Raw genomic sequence first — 10304 nt, 5'->3', positions numbered from 1 at the left:
ACGTCCAATCGAATTCCAGCGGTCGACGAGCAGTATTTAAAAAAAAAAATCTTTGCTTTCGAAAATGTTGGAGAATAATTGTATTCGCTCAAATTGACTTAATTAACAAAAGTGCATTTTCAAGGAAAGCATTACACAATTTACATTGTGTGTGTTCTTTGATCAAAGAAGGTTGTTTTGTAATCAAAGGAAGCCCTTCCTGCCAACCGTCAACTGTCGGATTTTATATTGTCTCGATATTTTTTTTTAATGTCGTTTCCATTATTTGTATATACTATAGTGACACACAACAAGGAATATGGGAAATCCCAAATTCGTGAGTGCACGTTTTAAGATACTTCGGGTACATAGGCCGACACTGAATACATCGGTAAAGGGCCTAGGCCTATGTCAATTCCATTATAAGCTGTGAATTAAGTTTAACAAAACAAGGACATGTTTTTCCCACCTGAGACCATGGCAGCAGTAACAACAATATTGATAAACTGACATGACTGAAGAGTACTCACTTTCGTACGTTTCCTTGTCAAATGACCATCAGCGATAGAACGAGTCATTCCAAAGTACTGAGCAGAAATTACTGATAAAACCAAACCACAGGACCAAACTAGTAAAATAATTCATTTTCATTCAACCATGCATGTAGCTATGTACATGTACACGTATATATCGCTATCACCTAAGCTCGTGTATGTTTACAAGCCTACATCCGTACATCCGTTAGATTCGTACTTACCGAACAGCACCGTCTAGGCATTTAATTGGACGATTGCTGCAGATGATTTCCGGGTTCAATAGTTCAAACTAAGACAATACAAGAGAAGGCGCTATAGACTTATCTGGCAAACGTTTCAGAAAGAATGCAGTAGTCAGACGCTACTTCTTTGGTTGTGTACAAAGTCTATGGATCGTCGAGTGTTATATTTAAAGTATTTCTGGCCAAATTCGAAATGTTTCCCAGTCTCAGATTCATGTCTTTTCAACATGGAGTAGTATTATGATGAAAACAAGTGGCGTCAGGATAATGCAACATTCATTATCTATGCAAAAGATGGGAACTGTCGGTTTGAAACAATCAATTTATTATTAAAGGCCTCTTGAACAGGATTTTTTTTTTATTCACAGGTGTACGGGTCTAGGGGTTAACTTATGTATGTAGTTGTGAATGAATTACCAGTGTATAGTTTTAGGAGGGGGAAGTGCATGACTGGCTCCAGAAATGACTCAAAGTGAACTCAATTGGATTGAACATTGTTTGTTCTTATGGTGCTGCTTATTCCAAATAGTTTTTGTGTTTTAAAATCAATCCAAATTGGGCTACTTACACTGTAAATGTTATAGTTAAAATCTACGGTATATTACATTACATTCATGGGTGCCAAACAATTGCAAAATGTATAATTAATCAGCATTTTTTCCCACTAAAAAGATCAATTAACAGCTTTTGTCCTGAATAATAAAACAGTCCAACGCTGCATGCAGCAGTGTACAATTCTTGTTATTGAATACTTAATCAAACTTAGCAACGCAATCAAAGATGGATATATACAAAAATATGGAAAACATTGATCTCTAGATAGAATAGGCGATTATTGGTTTCTAATACCGGATGAAGCGTATAACGCTTGCTATACGATATAGTAAAATAATTCAATTTCACAGTTCAACCGATACATTTAGAAACAGGCCTTCTACAACAACGTGATCACAGAACACTGTTTTGCATTATTGTAATTGACGGAGAGTATACCGTCAAGAAATTAATTAGTCTCATGAATTGAACACATCTTTTCTAGTGAAACAGCGCTCATTAGCCTGAACATGAATTATAAAAGATATGTGACATAAATCAGAGAGCCTTGATTCATGATAAAAATCACTACAAGGTAGAACCAGGTTAAGTGACATTAAACAGCTGTTGAAACTCCAGCATAACTGGTTGTCTAACTATAGGGCTTGGCAAGGACCTCGTACTTTTTAGAATGCATGATTCACATTGCGAAGGAGGACGGTTCAACAATGATATTAACAAGATGCAAGGTCAAACGTTCACAATGCGAAGGTACATGGTTCATATTGCGAAGAAGCAAGATGCAACGTTGACATCAAGCATGATCAATGGTGTACATTGACAAGATCAAACGTGAACATTAACAAGTTGGAACATTCACATTAAGAAGGAACAACTTCCACAATGCGATATTAAGCTACGTGCAACGTGCATATTGCGAAGGTACAACGTCAATATTAAGAAGTTACAAGGCTCATATTAAAAAGGTCAATATTAAACTGTCGTTCCAGGGCCACCGTACGAAAGACAGCAACTGCCTCCACGAAGAAAACGTTCAACATGGAAGCAAAAACAAGAGCATGCATTGTTTGTAATGTAAAATTAATCTTCGTAATACTTTGGAACCTACTTCTTCGTGAAGGAATATTTGGAGGTAATTTAAAGAGGTTGTGGAATGCTCGAAGACATTTCCGTCATTTTTCGGGTATATGTAGCCTAAGGTGTGATGAAATAAAAACGACTATTGTTTCTGTCATGAAATGAGTACAAAAGGTACTTTTGAGAGCTGTTTTTCAGGTCCAGTTTCGACCCCAACGTGCAACTGTGTAACAGGACTCGTGTATGCTACTGTGCATCGGGAGTCCTGTTTATTACGTCACGATTTACTGTGTTTTGTTTGCTGCCCGCAACGACGACTTTTACACAGTTGCACGTTGGGGTCGAAACTGGACCTGAAAAACAGCTCTCAAAAGTACCTTTTGTACTCATTTCATGACAGAAACAATAGTCGTTTTTATTTCATCACACCTTAGGCTACATATACCCGAAAAATGACGAAAATGTCTTCGAGCATTCCACAACTTCTTTAACACAAGCAGACTAATCCAGTAGGCCCCGCCCAATGGGAGGGCGCTGTTTGATTTGTGTAAAGTCCTTTGTATTTACCCAAACAAAATAGCGCCCTCCTATTGTGTCCACCATACCTCAAATAGGCTTATGCCTTGCCACATGATTCAGACGCGCTTGTCACGTGCAAGTGCACGCATGTCGCACTATAATCACGGCTGTGATTGGTCAAAACATCAGGGGGCGGGCGTAGTGGATCTATCCATTCAAACAGTGTTGAAGAGGTCAGGCGAGGACACGAGATGAAGTAAGATGCTCAAGAGTTTTCTCCCACGTAGTGATCGGCCACAAAGTTCGCCATATCCAGGTAAATCTGTCGACCAAAATGAAGTAAAAACCGTCATTTGACTGTGGCACTTTTAACCCTAATCAGGCCGGGTTATTTTGACCATCTTTCAGCCGGGGGGGGGGCGGATTCCGCCCCCCGCCTCCCGTAAGATCTCGGTCATCGAGTGACGAAAAATTTGAAACTTGGTACATGCATAGAGCAACTATAATAAGAAATACCCAAGAAATTTCCGACTATAGGTTAAAGGGTTTTGGAATTATGGCTCATTAATTATTCATATGTACGAATGGTAATTCTGCTCTTTGTACACGACGTATATGGCAAAATTGAGTTTTCACGGCGCGTAGTGCCGGGAAATGTTGCATCTTCTTGTCAGGATTTTATGGCAAAGAAAGCAGAAACAAATAGAACAATACGCTACGGTTTTGTGCATAATTAATTAATATGCTGGCGTGCCCCGCGCCATACGAGTGCGCGACCATACGAGGTCTCTCTCAAATGACGTTAATTCCTAGTGACCAACCACGTGCATCGGCATTTTGAGCGTCAACTTGCATAAAGCGCATCGGCAGCGTCGTATTGCGAACACATTTCCAGCAATAAGCGCGCGTGTTTGGAACATTTTCAACATTAACACTGCGCAATGCGTGCTTGATACGCAGTAAAATAATGCGTGAATTAGGGCTGCAGTTTATCCGTTTAACGTGCCGACGCCATATTTAAAATGTGAAAAGTTGTGATTTTAAGAATCAATCCTTTCAAACATAACGTTTGGACGTTGCGTTATTTAGCAAAGATTTGTATTAGATGTACGTACCCCTTTCGTGCCTTTACAACCACAGATACAGGATTTTTTAAGCGAAAAACGCGGCTGCCATAATCCATTTCGTACAAGCATTGCGACTTTTGAATCACAATTTTTTTTTTCGTACGTGACGTTACGTGCAAAGCACGCGAGCGTATTATCGGCGCGCCCGGCCTGAAACCTGTGAATAGCCAATCACCGTCATTTACGTCATCATCACAGCCAGGGGTTAGTGTAAGGAACGTGCACGCGCCCCTTGAGTCGAGGCTGAGTCTTTTTATTCTATATCTATAGAGAGAGACCGAAAATGCGCTCCGTGCCTGAATAAGAGAGGGCTTTTGAAAGTACCACTTTTGAAAGTACGCATGTGCGCACGTAGTGGTTCGCGTGCGTGTATCGCGAAATACGCACGACTAAGTGTATTCTCAATGTGCACAAAGCAGCCATGTCTTTGCGTAAGCGTTGAGTGTTGTCCATTGCTCTCCATACACAGTCTGTGTATATGGAGATCAATGGTGTCGTCAGCAATGTTCGAATGTCTCTCCAAGTGGTCTCATGCAATTTTTTTTTTTTTTTTTTTAATCAATGAGGGGGTATTTGTGCGCGGAGCCTACAGGCTTCCTTTTTTTTTTGGGGGGGGGGGGGACACTCAATTATGCTTACCGGAGCATCAGGGATCATTCCTTCAAGGGTCTCTCTCAATTCGCGAAATGTCGGGCGTTCGCTAGGCGTCTCCTGCCAGGTCTCATTCATTACCTCGTAACTGTTTCAACATAAGACACACATTTCAAGTCAGTTGATTCAGAATGGCCAAAAGTTCTGAGTTCAATATTAGTCTTTGCCCTTCACCGACGTGTACAAATACTGTATACTCAGTGTGTAACCTCCCAAGTGAAAGTTCCCAATATCGCAAGCGATTTAGGTACTTCAAAGTTTTAAGAAAATTTCTTAGAATAAACTGTAGTGGTAACGTGATAGTGAAAGAAAAATCTACTCTGGCTGTTCGCATGGAGGCTTGATGGAATAAGGGGCGTAAGATTAATAATGCACATGTGTTGCAGGATGCTACATCATTATAGGCAAGACTTATCAAGCTGGTCCAGGGCAGTGTAAGTCACAAGCGGCACAGTACAGTCAGTAAAATGAGATGGGCAGCCATACAAAGTTACAAGTGACGGTGAGTCCGTCAGTTAGTTAGCGAGATGGGAGCAAATTGGATGTCAAGCTGATCTAATGGGACCAGCAAAAATGAAGTGATATGGATGACCTCTCTTCAATACAATTAATATCATTAGTCATCAGTGTTGTGTAGTCGAGATCTGAAAGGTCGTGACCGAGAGCGAGACCTGAGAACCGAGATCGAGACCTCAGGGTCCAAAGTCGAGACCGAGACAAAGACCTTATGGGCGAGACCGAGACCTTAGAGTAATTAGCATATAGTTATGAGAAATATATTTTTATTACAAAGAAACATGGCATGATTTTGTTTTCTGAATGCTGAGTAAATTCATATGTTTTCACAGTGTTTAATACCCCTTCTACATTGCTAATGTCAACAATTTGTCCGACTGTCTGAAAAGAAAACTAGCAGACACATAATTTGATTTTTTGCTGGTCAGTTTTTATTGTTTCTTAGGAGAAGTAAAACAAAAAAAATCGGAAATCGGAAAAAATTTCATCTCTGGTACAACCACAGCAAAATGGAAAGGATGTCACGTCTTGCCGCCGGTGTGGATGAATATTCCATGTAGGCCTATATGTTCAGAGGCCCCTTTATACTGGGCTGCGACCTTTGTACCACCTATGAGCGACCAAAACTGGCCAGGACGCTCAATGGTCGCCTACACCCAGAAAATCCTTTTTCTATGCATGGAACTGCTCCAGCAATCCTTGTTTCTCACTTGAACCACCAAAACTGCAATTTTCGGGCATTTTCATGTTGAGCTACTAGCGACCTATGCGTCCACTGAGCCACTTGCCTGCCTCCCCTGTGCTTCACCTGTGCAACCTACGACAACCAACGCGATTCAAGGCAACATAGGCAACCCCCGAGCAATGTTTGGGCTACCATTGAGCCTCCTCTGTGCCTCTTCTGTGCCATCCTCGGCGACCAACGGTAACTAACGGCGATCACTGGTCGACCATTCAGCCATGCTTCTGCCTCCTAGGCGACCCTTGAGGCACAAGGAAGGCAGAAGCATCGCCGAGATAGACAGCACAATTTGCAACAGAACGGATCTATTACGTGGCGACCATTGGCCGGCCATTGGGCATCCACTCTGTAACCACGGCGATGCTTGTGCCTCCCTTCTGCCTCATTTGAGCCACATTTGAGCAACTAAGGTCCTCGGCGACCTTTGTGGGACTGTTTTGAACATGTTCAAAATTTACGACGACCATGGCGTCCATGGCGATGTCTGAACATCCTGTGTACCATCTTTGAATGACCTAGGCAACCTTTCGGCCTCCTTTGAGCCTCCAACGGCGACCAGGCCAGATTCATGGTCGCACAAGGGAGGCCCAACGGTCGCCGCCCAGTGTAAAGGAAGAGGGGGTCTAAGTGTATACATGGAATGGAATGGATGCGTAAGCAAATCCTCTTTAAGGTATAGCTTAAATAACAGTCACTTGATAGAAACTCATATGTTTGTTTAAGTAGTATTTCAGAGACACAGCTTCAGTAGTCGTATACGACTACTGAAGCTGTGTCTCCCAGTGAATGTTCTCTTGGTGTTTTCACAAATATTTGATCTGCATGCTGTTGTTAATCTGAATGTTATTTGTTTCCACTTGGGCAATGATCTTTGCCACATCCCAATATCGTAACCAATTTTAGGTACTTACAGTTGTTCGCTGCAGTGGGTGGGATTTGGTAACCGAAAGCCCCGTTCTATGGAATCAATTACGTCACGTGCATGCATGCCACGATAGGGGTGGGCACCTGTGGGAAAAAAAATAGATATGTGTGTCACAGATCTATGTGGCGTTTGTTAGAGATAGCTGGAATGATAGCATTTTATATTTGCCCTGTACACAAGTATGTTGTCATCCTTGCGCATGAAATAAGAATAAAGTCTTCAATTTACAAACAAAATGAGTAAATCATTTCCAAACAAAATGAGTAAATCACCTGTCAAGTCACAAGTCCGGTTACAAGTGACAGAAGATGAACAGTAACGGGAGAATGTCTTTGTCAAGGTTCATTTGAATAGTGTGTGACTTGGGACTGGGTGAATTGTATAGTGATGGACTTGTGAGGCCTTGTGAAGGACTCGGCAACAACACAGATGCAAATTACAAACACAAGTCATTTTCCTTCCTGCGCTATAATTCTGCACTACACTGGCTGGAAGGTAGAGGGCACGCTATCGATTATGAACTACAAAGCATCCGTTATTAAAAGGCAGAAATAAATGACGCACCCAGTGTGACAATCTCCCACAGCAGAACGCCGAATGACCAGACATCACTCATGGTGGTATAGACATCGTCAAGCAGGCTCTCGATAGCCAACCAGCGAACTGGAATCATCCCCTGCGAAAGGCAATCGTGAAATATCAGATATTGACAATAAATTTGAAGAACAAACGGAGGACGTTCATTAATTCGTTGGTACCAATGAACCGCCATTCTGTTCTCTTTGTACCTGTCCTACCGACTGACTGACTGTTACTTGTGACTTAGACCGGTTGTATGGTCAGGAGAGCCGGGCATTGGTATCGTATAGGATTACCCCGTTTCATCAATGTATGGGCTTAATCGGACCGTTGTGTGAACCAAATGCACGGAAAAGACTTCCGTTGAATAGCCATTCCGAATCGATTGTGCGCTGTGACGTTGACAGGTCTAGACCTATAGGGCCAACTTTACTCGGCTAGCCAATGGAGAAGGTTTCAAACCTTCGACCTTCGAAGCGCTATACGGGTTCATTGTCTCGTTGTGAAAAAGCGCCCTCACACAGGGTACTGCATCATCGTAGAGGACGCCATTTTTAATTATCAAAGGATCCAGACGTTGATCTCCATTGTACAGATTAACGGAGATCAATGGTTACAGACCAGTAAATAGACTGTCATAATTTATTTAATCCTCGGTGATAACTACGCGCGATTCCCCAAATTATAAAAAAAAAATCACAAGCTTAATTCATGTTTCATTTTTCGTTCAATTTTTTGGGGGGTTAACCAATGACCTTTGTGAGAAACCTCCATCCAAAGATTATCACCCCTAAAAACAGTCCTGAAGCCATCTCCATATTGTAAATGAACGTCTACGCTCCATTGCAAAATAGAGCCATTCCGCCCGATTTCATCCAAAATTCACGGAAATACGACCCGGAGTCCGAGTCGAAATTGACATAGGACATTTTACAGTGTACAACTCTGTTGTTCAAAATCCAAGTACCGTAGTCAAACATATGAATGAAAGCTCGAGAAAAAAAGGAAGGCCGGCTAGAAGTTAACTTACCATTGAAGTCATTTCGTAGTGTTGTGTCTCAGAAACATCACGCGCTAGGCCAAAGTCGGACAGCTTGCATACCATGTCTTTATCAAGGAGGACATTACGAACGGCTAAATCACGGTGAATGCATTGCAGAAAAAAAAAATGTATATGCTTTTTCGAAGTTGAAGAAATGTTTGAATTATCTTTAATATAGCCTAACATAACCACCCGTGAAATTGATACACCACAATGGCGAGAAAAATAGGGATTTCTATTTAATAGTTATGTGACTTGGAAGTCTGATTTCGCCAAATGACCTCAGTCTGACCTCAGTGTACATTGCTTGCTGTATCAGACATGACGATTCGTCTTAGCCTGTACTCAATGACTGAGATCATAAGTGCAAAGCCGCGGAACACGCAAAATTAATAGTTAAGTAATCATAAACTCATACCTAACACTAACACCCACACGCATCTGTGTAAACACCGGCAATCGTGGACTCCCTATTGTCCGTTATCCTCATTCCTTTATTTGTACTCTAACTTTTTAGCAACAGCTCTCATTGGTTTTGTACACGAATTTCAATCGTGGACTATCGGTCAATCGTAGGTCGTATTGCTTGTGCCCTCACCCTTTTGTCCTAGGTCCACGATTGCCGGTGTTTACATACCCACTAACACTTACTCTAACCCAAACCCTAGAGGTCATCAGTACAGACAGGTCTCTAATTTCTTTTTAGGTGATGAAGCTATAGTTGCTTGACCAGATTACATCAAATGTATAATGGTGGTGACAACATGGTTGTCTGCGATCAGCATTAGTTAATGAACCACGTGACTGCGACATTGATCTTGACCGCAGTCTGAATGTTTTTACTCTCAGTTTATTATTTTCTTTATCTTGTATTCCCACACGTACCCCAACTGATGACAGGTATTCCATGCCACTCGCGATCTGAGAGGCAAAAGCAAGCAGCTCGGATGGAGGGACAGGTTTAGCGCCTTCTACGGCTTCCTCCGTCCACGCCTTTTTCTTGTTTCTCAGGTAACCCTGTAGACTGCCCCCTGGTAGTAACTCCAGAATGATGACGAAGGGTTCTGAGAAACAGATCATTAGAAGAAAAAAAAAGAGTCAAAAGGGACATGTCGGAGTTGAGATTCTAAAATAATCGTCATTATTGAAAGCCTATTCTCATCAGCCCATCTGAATTTAATTCCAACCTCTCATTTTTATTGGTGCGTGTTTTGTTCTACCTCTTGCGTATTCATTATTACTGATATAAGAACACAAAATACACCTCTATTTAAAAAAAAAATGGCTGCTGAATGTATTTTGTCTTTATAGCTGAAGTCCCTGACTACTTCGCTTAATCTTGATACGACCCATTATCTGAAAACTAAATTCACAAACGTGGAACCCACCCGAGTCAGTGCAGCATCCAAACATGGAGACTACATTCGGATGTCTCTTCAAAGTTTTGTGGATCGCGATTTCCTTCTTGAAGTCACAGGCGGCTGCTTCATCAGCAGACTCTGAAACCAAAAAACCCCAAAAAACCCCAACACTTATAACCAAAAAACTGAGAATAAATCAGGTCATAATGGTCGCCAATAGCCGTTAGGTGTATCTCCGTGTGCAATCTTATAATACTAGACTAAGCAACCTTAGTATAACTGGCCTGCAAGCGCACATAGTAATACTCAAATAATAATAATGGCCATTAATTGGAAGCCTTTTCATCAACATGGTCTAACCAATGGGCCAGATCTACCCATTCATGGGCGTTACAAGGTAATTATCCAAGTCGACAAGGGAGTCTGGTTGGCACAATGGTTACTGTCCTCGCC

At 41.7% G+C, this 10304-nt stretch overlaps 1 protein-coding gene across 1 annotated transcript in view; it reads right to left on the bottom strand.

Moving 5' to 3' along the window:
- Positions 1-3173: 3173 nt before the first annotated feature.
- The window catches only part of LOC119728803 (tyrosine-protein kinase transmembrane receptor Ror-like), a 28962-nt gene continuing 21831 nt past the window's right edge, over positions 3174-10304 (bottom strand). Inside the window, exons 9-15 of the mRNA XM_038201239.1 lie at positions 9879-9989; positions 9376-9554; positions 8479-8625; positions 7434-7545; positions 6856-6952; positions 4675-4774; positions 3174-3230 (exon numbers count right to left, since the gene is read on the bottom strand). Of these exons, the coding sequence (XP_038057167.1) occupies positions 3174-3230; positions 4675-4774; positions 6856-6952; positions 7434-7545; positions 8479-8625; positions 9376-9554; positions 9879-9989 (803 nt within the window). The remainder of the gene's footprint in view (positions 3231-4674; positions 4775-6855; positions 6953-7433; positions 7546-8478; positions 8626-9375; positions 9555-9878; positions 9990-10304) is intronic.

Source organism: Patiria miniata, unplaced genomic scaffold, assembly GCF_015706575.1.
Source record: "Patiria miniata isolate m_02_andy unplaced genomic scaffold, ASM1570657v1 HiC_scaffold_1, whole genome shotgun sequence".
Taxonomy (NCBI): domain Eukaryota; kingdom Metazoa; phylum Echinodermata; class Asteroidea; order Valvatida; family Asterinidae; genus Patiria; species Patiria miniata.
This window is presented reverse-complemented; position numbering and strand designations above follow the sequence as displayed.